The sequence below is a fragment of the Eschscholzia californica genome, unplaced genomic scaffold (assembly GCF_041429995.1).
Source record: "Eschscholzia californica isolate CP2 unplaced genomic scaffold, dmEscCali1.0.p SCAF_3, whole genome shotgun sequence".
NCBI classification, from domain to species: Eukaryota; Viridiplantae; Streptophyta; class Magnoliopsida; order Ranunculales; family Papaveraceae; genus Eschscholzia; species Eschscholzia californica.
In genome coordinates this window covers 32,506,600-32,520,960 of record NW_028238420.1, presented here as the reverse complement: position 1 = coordinate 32,520,960, position 14,361 = coordinate 32,506,600, and the positions used below count along the sequence as shown (strand labels likewise).

Genomic DNA, 14,361 nt, shown 5'->3' with positions numbered 1-14,361 from the left:
CGGTGGTGGTTAAAGGTGGTAGTTGATGATAAGACATAGTTTTGATTGAAATTGTCGCTATTATCAAATGTAATTTTATCATCGTTCGCATTTGCCATATATAACTTTGTTATTTTCAAAGATATTTTCAAAGTATGTGCTCACACAATATCACTAAATATTGTAGGATATGCTAAAATAACCAAATTAGAATAATTCATGGAACTCCTTAATCCTATTTTATTAAGGCTAATACCAATTTGATCTTTGTGACTAATTTGGAATTTAGTTTCTATATTTGTTCAACATTGTAATTTGATCCACACAACAATGATGCCTTGTATCAAAGTTAACATTGTTTTTCTTTTTTCCGTCATTCTTTTTAAATTGTTTTCGTCAGTGTCTTTACTTTTTCATCTCGTTCGTAAAAGTGTCGGTATACAGTCATCGGTCTTTATTTAATTTAAATTTTATAAGTCAGAGTTACTCACAAATGGCCGACTGATCATCAACCGACAAATTTTCCAAGCGAGAAGAAAAAGAACAGCGAGAAAAACATTGTGCAAGGAAAATAAAAGAAAATATTAGTTGTTAAGTTTAACTAATTGAATCATAGTTGTAGGAGTCAAATTCGAATGCTAGACAAATATAGGACTGTATTTCATCAAAAAAAAAAAAGACAAATATAGGACTGAAGTTTTCATTAGTCACAAATTAGTGGCCTATTAGGATTAACTATTCTTATTAAGAAAAATCCTACTACTATTTTATTTAGTGGTTGGATGATAACTTCATCCGGTCCATTCTCTCTCTAATAATGGTCTAGATACATTATTGACCTCCCATCGTCTCCTCTCTCTCTCTCTCTCTCTCTCTCTCTCTCTCTCTCTCTCTCTCTCTCTCTCTCTCTCTCTCTCTCTCTCTCTCTCTCTCTCTCTCTCTCTCTCTCTCTCTCTCTCTCTCTCTCTCTCTCTCTCTCTCTCTCTCTCTCTCTCTCTCTCTATCTCTCTCTCTCTCTCTCTCTATCCAACTTTTCCTTCTTGAAGATTCCCTGCCGTTTCAAAGTTTTGGGTGGTGTTGGACGAGCCACGTCTCCTTATCAAATTAGGTTTAGTTTTAGCAAGTCTTTGGCGGTTCCGTCACGGGTAGGGGTGGGAATTTTGCCCATGAGCCCGAACCCAGCACACGGGCACCCGAGCCCAACGAGGACCATGGACGCCCCGCGCCCGTCTCGGGCACATCCCGCCCAGCCCGCCAAATTTTGGTGGGTGGGTATGGGTTAAAACCTCTACCCGCGTACCCGCCCATGCCCGCACCCACTTAACCTCACCCAATGATAACCAACCAAATTACATCAACTTTATGGGTTGATGAATCCCAGTTGTCTATGTTGCTAGGTTTTAGTTGAGATGGTAAACAATATGTTTAAGGGCAATCACACGAACCCAATACATTACTTTGCAATGACCCAAACGAATTCCTAAGTAGAATAACTGAAGTAGTCTTTGACTTTGAGGAAACAAAGAGTGGGATAAGTTTATATTATATCTCATGAGAATTCTTCATTAGTTTTTAATGTGAGATTAAATTCCTAAAAGGAACAACACAAATAACGTCTAGTTTTAATCCCACGTTGTCTCTTTAGAATCAGGAAAGGAGTTTGCAGATTCTATAAAAAAAAAAAGGAAAAAGTGATATTTTTTTCAAGTGATGAGATTACCCGCTACCCGCCCGCCCATACCCGAATTACCCGAGCTTCTTAATGGGCTTGGGCGGGTAATGGGCAAGGCGAATTTCAGAATTGCCCGCCCAATTAACCCGCTTACCCCTAATTAGCCATTGAAATTTTGTGCCCGACCCGCCCAGCCCGATGCTTCAAGTGCCCATGGACGCCCATACCCGCCTAATTCCCATCCCTAGTCACGGGCGGGGCTACCTTCCGTGTTCAACCATCCAACCCTAAAGCTATAAATTCAAGTCTTTGGATACCTCCTTAACCCATTCTCATCTTTGTTCTTGTTACCATCTCTCCCAAAATTCTCTCTCTTTTGCTATACTAATTCAGCGCCTCTCAAGGTAAGCAATAATTTCCCCTCTCAAGTTTTTCTAATTCTTATTAGGTTAAATTCTTTATGTTATCTAGGGTTTTTATTTGGGATCGCTTGATTCGATCAAAATCATCGTATAAAATATTTTCGTCTAGTCTATCTGGTTGATTTCTCCCTTATTTGGTTTCAATTTTATCGTCATTATCATCTGTTCTTTATCTCGATCATCGTAACTGTATTTGTCTGAACTTGATTTCTTTGTTTGATTGTAGATTAATCGCAATTGTGTTCTTGATTTCTTCAGATACTTCGATTAGTTTGTTTGCTTGTTGTTTTGGTTGATCAAAACCTAATTATTTTGTGATCTTGCTCTCAAGGGCGGAGCCAGGATTTGAATCTCTACCGGACTAGCCTAAAATTTCCATAAACCAAATTTCTTCGTATGCTAGATATATGATCGCTAAACAAACGAGTAAAGATCATTGTTGGTGTCAAACTGAAATTTTGCATCAACTCATTATAAATTTTCATTTACCTCTTAAAAAAAATCCATGTAAGAAACACGAATCAAAAACTTCCGATTTGTCATCTAAGAAATCAAAATACCATGAAATTAAAGACTAACTTTTGAAAATTTTAACATCATTTGAAATTGAAGTTTCATGAAAGGAAAAAAATACATTCTGAATATTAAACCATTCATGGAGTAGGTTTTCCACTACTAGTCTGCCCATATACAAATGCAGTTCCTTCAAAACATTATGAGCATATTGTTTTGCTTTTATTTCCAATTAAAATAAATTTCCATCAATGACCGTGAGAGATCCGGAGCAGCCCATAAAAACCCTAATTTATATTTCTTGAGTGTAGCAAAAAAAAAAAAAAAAAAAAAAAAAACCCAAATTAAAAAAAAAAACGAAAAATATAGAAATAAAATGAGTTCTTTCATCAAGCAATTTCTAGAGTAAAATTGAAGTATTAGAAGCTTTAATAAGAACAAAAAATAATCGGGTATAAACATTACTTACATAGATTAGATAACAGAGCCTTCGATCCCTTGATTAGTTGTTAAAAAAAAAATAGAAGATGAAGAACTCAAGAACCCTAGATTTTACTTCCAGAAAAAAAAAAAGAACCCTAGATTTTACTTTAACTCTTAAATTCATAGAAGCATTAGAGAGAGATGATGATGATGATGTTAGAGAAAGTGAGAACTGGAAAGGAAAATTTGATAAACATCCAGATTCGTAGTTCTTCTCTCTCTCTATATCAGATTCAGCAGTTGTGTTTGGGACTTTCTCTCACTAGTTCTTCGTTCAAACAAGAAAAGTGAAAAAGATGAAAAAAAAAATAGAGACCCCGGGCTGCTTTTACAAATTAACCCTATCTATATGAGATATTGACGAAACTGCCCCTGGCTGCAGCCAGGGGCAGTCTCCATGTGCCTCCGCCCTTGCTTGCTCTGTTACAGACATAAATTAAAGTGTCAAGAATGTCTAAAAAAAAAGAAATTGACGAAATTGACGAAATTGCTTGAATTTGCTCTGTTACAGATATTGACGAAATTGCTCATGTTCAATTAAAGTGTCAAGAATGTCTAAAAAAAAAGAAAATGGTGTCAAGAACTTTTTTGTTTGAATTTGCGGATCTGTTGCTTTTGAATAACAAAATCAGAGACGATATTAATAATTGCTAAGACCTGGAGCGTCATAGCCTGCACTAAAATTGCTTTGGCAGATGGAAAGTTGCTTGGGCATGAACCTAAAACAACCAAGATGAATGAATTTATCACGAGGTCAACACTTGATTGTCCAAGTAGTTAATATTGTTAACAAAATCCTAGACATTTTTCAGAATCGATTCTCAAAGAAGGTGGAATTTATAGTTATTGAATTTGGATAAAGAAGGTGAAATTCATGGTTATTGAATTTGGATCATTAAGTTTAACTTAGACAGTCATCGTGTTTATCACATCTTATGATGTATCAGTGTCATGTAATCACTAACTTGGTAGATTAAACAGTCCAACAGTAGTCATTACTCCATCGCCCCATGCAGTTGAGAACTCGGGTTGGTGATTGAGATGTTCGGGTCACCCAATTTCTTATGCCAACCGACTTTTCAATTTTAGCCCATTGGATATGAATTTGCCACGTATTTTAACCTTCGTTACAAAATAAAACCAAACACACCCTTGCTTTCTTCCATTTCCCCTCCAAAAATGTCTGCCATTAGAAGATCTCTGCTTACCCTCCGTCAAACCCTAAACACCATCTCTCGCGCCAATTCTACCTCTTCCGTTTCAATCGTCCCCCTTCCATCACAACCCTCTCTCAGGTATCTTTCTCTCTCTAGAAATCTAGGGCATTTATCTTCTCTCCTAACATCATCATCATTATTATTATTATTGTTATTAATTTTGAATTTATACAGGTCTAATCTTGGATCGGTGTATCGCTTTTGTTCCAATGTCAATTCTTTCGAAATTGATCTCTCAAATGAAGAAAGCAAAAGGCCTATTTTCAATAGGTAAACTATTTCCTTCGTTTTTTGACTCATTAGTTCTTCTTAATTGTTGCATAAAGTTTGTTCTTTTATTTTTGTTAGATTGCTGTATCGAAGCAAACAAAGAGGGTTTCTTGAATTGGACTTAGTTTTGGGGAAATGGGTAGAGGATCATATCTCTTCCATGGACGAATCTGGAATCAAAGCACTTGTTCATGTCCTTGACCTGGTATATACATACATTCATTAATCCCTAATTTGATTTGGTTTACGTGTTTCGGTTTGATGCAATTTTCGCGTTTAGGTTTACGAATGTGATATGCTCATCAAGGTATTTACTTATGTCATGCCATATTACAAACTTGGCTAATTTTTAGAATGAATAGATTTACTACTTTGTCATCTTTCGCCTTTATCGTTTTGACGCCAGTATTTAGATACGAAACATGATAACAACTCTATTTCTTGAGAGACAACTAAATTATATGGCGAACCTTTATATTCTCCTTATTCTTTGCATTCATTGATGTTAAAACCATATGATTCATGACCTGAATCATACAATTTAAATCGAGTTGCAAGGAAATTGATCTGAATCAATGAATCGGTTACTGGGTTGCCTTTGAGGAAAACTCGTAGAATATTCAAATCTGAAACTTATGAAAATCGCCATATTGTGGGATTCAAGTTGAATCCCATGATTTATATGGTTACCGATGACGAAGAGAATCAGAAGCGAAAAGTTGGCACTGTGCTGGTTGGGATTATGTGAAATTGTTAAAGATTGAAATTGACGGTGATATATGGTTACTGATGACGAAGAGAATCAGAAGCGAAAATATGGCACTGTGCTGGTTGGGATAATGTGAAATTGTTAAAGATTGAAATTGATGGTGATATACTGCTAAAGCCACTCAATTTCTCTTTAACTTTTGTGTATATTCTGTTGTTTCATAAGAATTTTTTTTTTCTGATTTTGTACTTCACATAGTACTTATTAGTTGACTACATCATTCTGCAGGAAAATCCAGACCTGTGGAAGTGGCTTACTGGCCAGGAACAACCACCTGAGACTGTTAACGATAATCAGGTGATGTATTATAGAAGATAAGATAGATGCCCAATCACACCTAAATGGTTTAAGCACCGTTCTTGCATTTGAGCTACGTTTTTTTTAATCAAATTTTGTGATGGTTCCAGGTGTTTTCTGCTCTTCGTGAAAAGGTTATGGGCAACCTCAACAATCATGCTTCTCCAGAGACAAGGGCTACACCAGGACAGCCATGGGTAAGAGGATGGGATGATTTGAAGAGAGCAAGGGACAGCCCCATCTCTGGGAACCAGTAAGAAGGTAGCATCACTTGGACTACCTTACCTTTGTAGTAGGAGGCTCGGTCGAAAATTAATTTATATCTAGTAAATATGATGAAATAATAAACCGGGTTTATCAATTTATGTAAAACTTTATTTAAAAGATGTTCGTTGATTTTGTACGATAATAACTTTGTTTTCAAAATAAAAAGGTCATCAGGAGATGCTATATTTGTGTCCATGAAATATGCATTTTTAACATTCTTTGATTTTGTTACGTGGTTTAGGATTGTGGGTTTTGTTGAATAGCTTAAATACTGTGAGCTAAGTATATTAGTTACCAATAGATTTATTGCTTTGTTATTTGGCTCATAGAGAGGAAGCAAGCATTTTCACCTAATTTTGATTTTTGAGGGACAGAGTATATTTGAACATATAACCTATTCATAGGATACCTATACAAATAGGAAGAAGCTTTAAACTAGCCAGACATCCATTCCCTTTTTGTATCATCTCCTCTCGACGAGTTTGACAAATTTGACAGTCGTTTTTGCTCCTTTGGGTTGAAACAGTAAGCAGGGGCTTGGACTTTGGCATCTTCAAGCTCTTTGCCGACCTCGTAAGTGATCACACGGGTAGATATTCCTGCATATTATTCATAAAGGCATGTATATATTATTACAAGGATCGACTTTATCTACTAACAATGTTTTAGTCCAGAAGTCGTATACATACCATTATAAAAATCCCATCTGACAGGTATCTTGGTGGTGACTTCTTCATAATACCAAATAAATTCAACCTTCTCCCACACATTACAGTTGAACCCATCTGTGTATCGAGTGCCAAGATAAGTCGCTCCATCGAGCCAACCAGGGCGAGGTATTCCTACCTCAAAATACATCACCTCGCACTCGCCATTACCACCAAGGGTATAGTAGAAAGAGGTGCCATTGTTCCACTCCACATCGTACAAAAGCTTGCCTAGTTGCTTTTGGATGATATTTACGTTTCTCCCCTTAGACCAGTCATACCATAAGTTCGTTATCTGTAGTCGACCGTCTGTTAGGTTCATGTAGAGAAGAGCATGAAACTTTTCAGGCCATGGTGATGGCACCGGACTGTTATTATTAGTAGTGGTATGTTGAATTGCTAGAGATTTTGTCAGAGCCAGTTGCATCAAGAGAGATAAAGCAGCTAACTGGATTATCTTCTTAGCCATTCTCTCTCTTCTTTCCTCTGACTGAAAGAGGCATAGTTTTCTTAGTAATTGATAGAGCTAGCAGGTAGGAAGAGTTTTCCTCCACTCAGTTAAAATGATGGTCCTTCCTCCACACATACCATACCAAAATGGCTCCTAATTCCACCCCTCGGCGATATGGTCATCTGAAGTTGCCCCTTCTTGATTAGTAATTGGATGTACCCCCTCCACTTAACGATTTCGAAGACCTAGTTAAATTATTCGATTATTCCATCGTGCGACAATTTTTTTTTTTTTAAAAAAAGGTCAGACCCAAATACCCTTAGTACTTTCACTAATTTACATAATTGATCATTTTCTCTCTCTCCTTGTCCTTCACCTCTCGGCTTGTATCCAACACCCACAAAAATTGCTATTGCAACTCCAACAAAAACCAACGGCCATGTATAGTTAGACAACTTGAAATTTCGATTCATCTGCATAAACCGAGCATGTATTGTGTGAAAATTATAATCAAATTCAAACAAGTAACTTTTCCACATAGAGTAGCTATAAAGAGCAGTAGACGAAATTACGCATACATGTAGGGGAAAAGATAGGAGAGATCGGAAACTCATACATGTTTCTCCATGTGAACTGGCTCCGGTAGTTGTTCAGCAACCAAAAGGTAGAAGAGACCCATCACACCTGTATGCTTTTGGGTGCTACTATAATTGGATTCCAAAACCACAGTCTCCCCATCAGATATCTTGATAGACCCGGGTTGAGGATAGCAAGTCGACATCCCCACGATATACCCCGCTTCATTGCCTGCTTCACTGCCTTCTCCATATGTTGGTATAGAAGAGCATATGACCCGGCCATCCTATATCAATTCATCGTACACGAAAATGCAAACCGTATGTTAACATTTCCAAGAATTCTTATACGTAAAGTATGAAGTAAAAAATTATAAATTGAAGATAACCAATGGAAGAAAAGGATGCGCAAGAAGAATTAGAAAGCAACAAGATATTGATTAGATATTCGATCATAACCATTGCTCTTTTGGGTATTTTTCAAGAAGCTATATAAGAAGGTTGGAGATTGCCCTCACAGGATGGGCTTTAACCAATGTTATTACTAATCGTTTCTTGTCTGTGTGCATAGTTTACCTCTCCATATAGAGCTGTCCCTATTCCCCCTGTATGCTGGTGGGCAACACCATATATAACATAGCCACCTTTCGGCATAACCATGCTTGTCTTTTTGTTATCTATACACATATTACTAGCTATGGCAGTCTTACTGCAAACCTCAATATCATATTCCACCTGCATTAAAGAATTGTTCATGGGCAGCTCGATATTAGATTTTCACAGGAAAAGCTCTCTACTCCGCAGGTATTTGATTTTCCTGGATCAATTCTATTTGACTATCACAAAAATCAAATCATTTTTGAGATAATCAAATAGATTATCAATGGATTAGCATAGCAACGGTTTTGGTTGGTTATGTTTACCTTTTTGATTATCTCAAAAATGATTTGATTTGGGTATCCCACATGAAGTAAATAGTTACATACCTTACAGGAATCTGTAAAATCATTCTGTATTTCCCGAGTAAAAGTGACATCGAGTATGTAAATTTTAACAGGCACAATTGTGCGTTTCCAATCGACCCACCTCGCTGTATATTTCACATATAGGTTTCTCTTAATGCTTCCATGTCCTGCTCTTAACCGGCATTGCGCCTCATCGTGGCAACAACGTAAGCCCCCAGTATAACCTAACGGCAAAGGTTGGCCACTCCGACCCTTAGTAACATTGTAGAGATCACACTTGCACTCTGTGCATCCTAATCGATCCTCCACACTTCTTGTATCAATAGCATGAATGTTTAATAGCCATCTCTCCTCATACCCATCTGGAATAGAAGTCGGATCCCCGATTTCTATCCCGTAAGGATCTGGCACACGTGTAGCAGTTCGTCGTGTTTCTGATCCAAGCCCGTAGTACTGACCAAGATTATCGCATATTCCACTATTTCTGACAATGATATTCTTTGAATGGTTAGATTCCTTATGACCATTATTCTTAGGAGCATGGTATCTTACAATGAGCCAGTGATGAATATAAGTTTCATGAAGAGGGACAGATTTCCCGGCTTCATCAACTATTTCAGCATTGAATTCCTTGAGAGCAATATGACCTTTCGGAAAATCGATATTGTAGTAAAATTTATTGTCCACGGACCCTGGTCCGAGCACAAACATAGGGGACAAGAACACAGCAGATTTCTCCCCATTCTTGTGTCTGACTACCGATTGTGAAGCGTGAACATATAATGTCAACACAAATATTTCAAATAGAAACAGCAAAGATAAAAGACGGCACGCCATGTTCCTGTGGAGATAATAAAGAGATCTGGTTAACCACTGATTCTGCTGAAACTCAAGCGCGTGTGCACATACCCACACACAATGATTATGTGAACGAAAAAGTAAACTGAAAGCCAAGGTGGACGGCCCCATTTCGCCCTGTTTTCGTCTCTTGGTTGGTCAGGCAAAACCCACCGGTCCACCTCGAATTTCGGCCCACTTTTCTGGCAAACAGACAATTGTGGTTCATATACCCAATTAGGCGTGGGTGCGCGCGCACACGCGCACACACACACAAACATCAGTGAAGAACAGAACATGAGAAGGAATTAAGTTGGTTGTGCATTTCATGTCTTAGGTTACTTAATTACTGTTATCTTCAACTTGGGTTAATTAATCTTCTAACAACATGAAGCTAACATGAACAAAGGCACAGATTTATTTGTTAATTAAAATCTGTGGTTTTACTTTGAATTCAAAAGCAAAGACATATATATAAAGAATAAAAGAATGAATTGGAAAAATAACATGAAAAGTTCAATAGAATTGATATATTTAGATAAGTTATACTCCTTATTAGTATGGAAGTAGTGAGTTTCAGGTTTCTTCTTATTACATTGAAATTATGCAGAGCAATAAGAGTGGTATGGAGATACCATTAATTTGACCTAACCACTCTAACCAGCTGCTGAGAACATTAAAAATTAGAGAACATAAGAAAAATTGAATCTACCCAAGAATTCGGATAGAAATTAGAGATAGAGAGGGAGAGAGATAGAGAGAGTACCAAAGGAGGGTGTGCAGTTGCAGTAGCAACTGAAAAATTGGAAGCTGATACCTTGTTGTTTATACTGTAGTATTAATCAAGGGATGAGTATGAAAAGAGATATGTGGATGAAACCAGAAAACCATTTATGAGACTGAAGACATTTTGTGTTACCTCCAAGAGTCCAAGATCCCTTCGCTTGATAAAATTGACTTCATCCTCTGCCCACGCCATTTATAGGTTTATTACGTATGTGCGCACGCATATCATTTTTGTGTCAAGCTCCGAAATATGCTTTAATAGTTTTAAATTGCCAGCGCTTTGGGGAAAGCTAAATAGTTTCAGGGGTGTGAAATTTTAAAGGGAATATGTAAAATTTTGAAAAGTTTTCGGGGAAACATATTTTATGGAGAATATGGTTCAAAATAAAAAACTCTCCCCCTCACCTCCCTCCACCTCACCTCACCTCCCTCCACCTCATCTTCTCTCTCCACCTCATCTTCTCTCTCTCCTCTCCGATTAGGCCAGATCTAGTCTGTTGAAGAACATACCAGTTCCGGTCTGTTCTTCAACAGGCCGGAACTCCGGCGAAGGGAAACCCCTTCGCCGGAGTTTCTAGAGAGAGAGAGTGAGTGACTTTTTTTTTTATCTTTTCATGGTCGCCGGCCAAAAAATTTTCCGGTCGGCGACCTAATCGGAGAAGAGAGAGAGAAGATGAGGTGGAGGGAGAGAAGGGAGGTGGAGAGAGAGAGAAAGCTGAGGTGGAGAAGCTATTTTGCTTTCCCCTAAATAAAATTGTCAAACAAAATTGACCAAGTCTTCACACCCCGGAAACTATTTAGCTTTCCCAAAGCGCTGGCCTTTTAAATTGATGTTGAAATAAAATAAATTCAATGAAGTTTTAAGGGTGTTTTTAATATCACATATTTTGATAGAAATAAAATATTTTGATACAAGTAAAAGAGTTTTCTATATTTTGAGAAGTTTTAAAGGGCGCTCCCGTTTTTGTTAAAAGATCTCCTCTCGTGAATTTGGTGCGAGCCCACCGAATTCACAATTCGATACGCATCCATCGAATCACAAAAATAGGCTACTGGAGTGAATTTCAGTGGGCTCGCAGCCTCGCACCGAATAGGTTCTTGTGAATTCGGTGGGCTCGCACGAATTCACAAGGAGGGGTCTTTCAACAAAAACGGAGGGCTCTTTTAAAATTTCTCTTCTATTTTTTTGGAGTACAAAGTTTATCTCTATGTTGTGGTGTTTAAAAGGTAGGTTTATTTTGTGACCGGGTCATATGGAAAACATGTCAGGTTGACCAGGGTTCCTATCTAGTCCAGGCCTGGGCCTCTGTTTTTAAGCTTGACTGGCCCGATCTCACCAGACAAAATCCGCGTTCGATCCATTTTTTTTTTGCTTTCTTTTGCTAAAATTTCATAGATTTTGAAAATTTTATTAAAATTCCTCTTTTTAAGCCATATGAATCCTTCAATTTAAGAACTATTGAATAAAGATTCCTTACAAAAGATGTCGTCCACAAAGTCGTCCGTAAAATCATTTCCAAAATATGTTTTCTAAATCATTTATGTAAATCATGTCATATTAATTATTTTCATGCCCTATTAACTATTCTCAATAAATCATTCTTAAAGCCATTTTCAAAAACTTTTCTTAAATTTATTTATTAAATCATGTCCTGAGAATTAATTAGAGTATCTCTCATTGAGTGTCATATGTGATTTTTAGAGTTTTTTTCTTAAAAACTCTCTCCAATGCAACACTGTATCTGGATCTCTAAGATAACGTGTCGAGTGGAGAATAATGATATCTCCAGAGGACACTCTGGAAAGTATCCTCTTGGGATATCTCTAATTGTCCAACTCATCAATATTTGACTTTCAACCTATCGAAATCGAGTCTTCTATATTTTCTAAATAACTAATTATTTATTTGCAACTCTGGAAAGTATCCTCTTGGGATATCTCTAATTGTCCAACTCATCAATATTTGACTTTCAACCTATCGAAATTGAGTCTTCTATATTTTCTAAATAACTAATTATTTATTTGCAAAAATAACTATGTTACATAAGTAAATAAGATCAGTTTAGAGTTTTGCATTGGAGATAAAAAAAAATTGAGGATTTTTGTTTTCGCTACCTAGGAGTGAGAATCTCAATTGGAATTTGACACATGAATACAGATTTTTTGAGTTTTGTTTTGGAGATGCTCTTGTTCCCAAAGTCATTCCCAATTTTTTTTCCCAAAAAACCATTCATATCTTATTAATTATTCTCAAAAGCTCATTCCCAATACCATTCCCAAAAAATCTTTCAAAAAACCATTTCTAAACTATGGATTTATATCTTTCAAAATAAACCACATATTTATAATTTGTTATTTAAGAATTTAATTAAAAAAAATCAAAAAATCGGTATGGCTTGCCCCGTCTGGGATCAACACGGTCTGCCCTCATCCGGGTCAGATATGGTCCCGAGTACAACTAACGCGGCTTAAGGCCCAGTCTGGGAATATTTCAACTCGGGTTGGCTAGGCCCGACTCGTAACCTGACCCGACCTTTTAAGCACCTTATGGTTTCTATTTTAAAAATCTATATTTCTATGAAATACTTTACTTTTAATTCTTTCATCCTTTAGGATTAAGCTTCCATCGAAACTAAACAAATTGTTTCAATATATCTGGATACTTAAAAAATATATTTATTTTTATATTTTCGTCAAACAAAACCCTAATGTTTATCTTCATGTTTGCTTCACTTTTATGTTTATACAAACAAATTATTAATTCACCCTTCATCTTCTAAAGCTATTGTCTGCTCTAAAGAAGAAAAGAAAATAAAAAGAAAATATTAGACTTCAAAACAAGTAAGTTTATTTTTTCTTTTCATTTTCTCTACAGCATCATCTTCGTGTTTACATATCGTAAATGAAAATTTAAAAGATATCAATATCTCATTAGCTATAGCTTATAAAGATACTAAAACCAAAAGCTTTTTAAGAATTTATTTCTGTTTGTTATCACAAACTTATAAGACCAAGTCGGGAAGAAACAACAACCTAACAACTTGTGTACTTCAGAGAGAAAATCGACAAGAATAAAGATTTGGTAGAATCAAGTGGAAATCCAACCCACTTTTGCACTTACCGTTGTATATACCTATTATTCACTTAGTAATTTGTTAAAATAGGAAATGATTATTTAGGTAGTAAAAGATTTCATAATAACTAAAAAAAATAAGTATGTTTTCTTATTAACTAAATGAATTTTTGGACTTATAGCCCAAAAAACGGGTCCTAATAGTAGATATAATCCTCTCTAATCCTATAAAGGGTTTTAAAACCAAAAAAATAATATAAACGAATATCTAGTCCATTTGGTCTCATCTAGAGAGAAAACACAAATCTCTAGAATAAATATTATTTCATAATCCCTAATCTAACCTTTCCATATTTTATAACTAATTTACCTTTGAAATCTATGCATATCTTTTTTCATATTTATCTCCCATATTTCTCTCCAATCATGTTTCTATTCAAAGTAAGGATATCTTCATTATTTTCAGTAAGGGAAACTCTTTATTTGATCTCTCTAAAACCGATTCTATGCATATCTTTTTCCATATTTATCTCCCATATTTCTCTCGAATCATGTTTCTATTCAAAGTAAGGATATCTTCATTATTTTCAGTAACGGAAACTCTTTATTTGATCTCTCTAAAACCGATTCAGTTGACAAACCTCCATTAAACTCAGAAAATCTTCTTCTTCTACATTATATTGTTGTCCAAATTCATCATTTATCAGGTTTAATACTTTTGAAATCTTTATAAACACCATTGTTAGTATCTAATATTTCTTCTTATAACTAAAATGCTAATTATTTCGCTCTATTATATAACGTACAGATTTATGATACGTATCTATAAGATCTGTTTACTAATTCATTAACTTCGAATGTATGATGTTTATTTTCTCTCTCTAAAATTTCCATAACTGTTTAAGATCTTTATTTTTATTCCTTATTCAATGATTCATAACTAAAACCCTAAAATTTTCATAACTGTTTAAGATCTTTATGTTTATTCCTTATTTAATGATTCCTTCAAAGTTAGTATGTTATGTTTGCATCCAGTGATAATATCATATTTCTTTCGATCTATGTTTAATCTTCTGTT

General features: G+C 35.8%; 2 protein-coding genes and 1 pseudogene across 6 annotated transcripts; 1 reads left to right on the top strand and 2 right to left on the bottom strand.

Moving 5' to 3' along the window:
• The first annotated feature begins 1,077 nt into the window (after positions 1-1,077).
• Positions 1,078-6,084, top strand: LOC147549603 (succinate dehydrogenase assembly factor 2, mitochondrial-like). Of its 5 annotated transcripts, none has more exons than XM_086670799.1 (7): positions 1,078-1,117; positions 1,900-2,055; positions 4,051-4,364; positions 4,461-4,556; positions 4,635-4,761; positions 5,554-5,622; positions 5,733-6,084. In XM_086670799.1, exons 3-7 carry the CDS (start codon positions 4,249-4,251, stop codon positions 5,877-5,879), a joined length of 555 nt encoding a protein of 184 aa, XP_086526925.1. In that variant the 5' UTR covers positions 1,078-1,117; positions 1,900-2,055; positions 4,051-4,248; the 3' UTR covers positions 5,880-6,084. The 5 variants fall into 5 exon arrangements, with proteins under 5 accessions (XP_086526925.1, XP_086526926.1, XP_086526923.1 ...); XM_086670800.1 differs by having other exon boundaries at positions 1,086-1,117; positions 4,086-4,364; XM_086670797.1 differs by lacking the exon at positions 1,078-1,117 and adding an exon at positions 2,405-3,356 and having other exon boundaries at positions 1,952-2,055; positions 3,499-4,364.
• A 240-nt stretch (positions 6,085-6,324) lies between these two features.
• LOC147549602 (uncharacterized protein At4g14100 pseudogene) lies at positions 6,325-7,065 on the bottom strand (annotated as a pseudogene).
• Positions 7,066-7,278: 213 nt separating this feature from the next.
• Positions 7,279-10,448, bottom strand: LOC147549601 (uncharacterized). Its single transcript, XM_086670795.1, has 5 exons — positions 10,191-10,448; positions 8,609-9,428; positions 8,199-8,357; positions 7,664-7,909; positions 7,279-7,520 (listed from the first exon to the last, which is right to left on the bottom strand). The coding sequence occupies exons 2-5, from the start codon at positions 9,422-9,424 to the stop codon at positions 7,302-7,304; spliced, it is 1,440 nt and encodes a 479-aa protein (XP_086526921.1). The 5' UTR covers positions 9,425-9,428; positions 10,191-10,448; the 3' UTR covers positions 7,279-7,301.
• Positions 10,449-14,361: the final 3,913 nt, after the last annotated feature.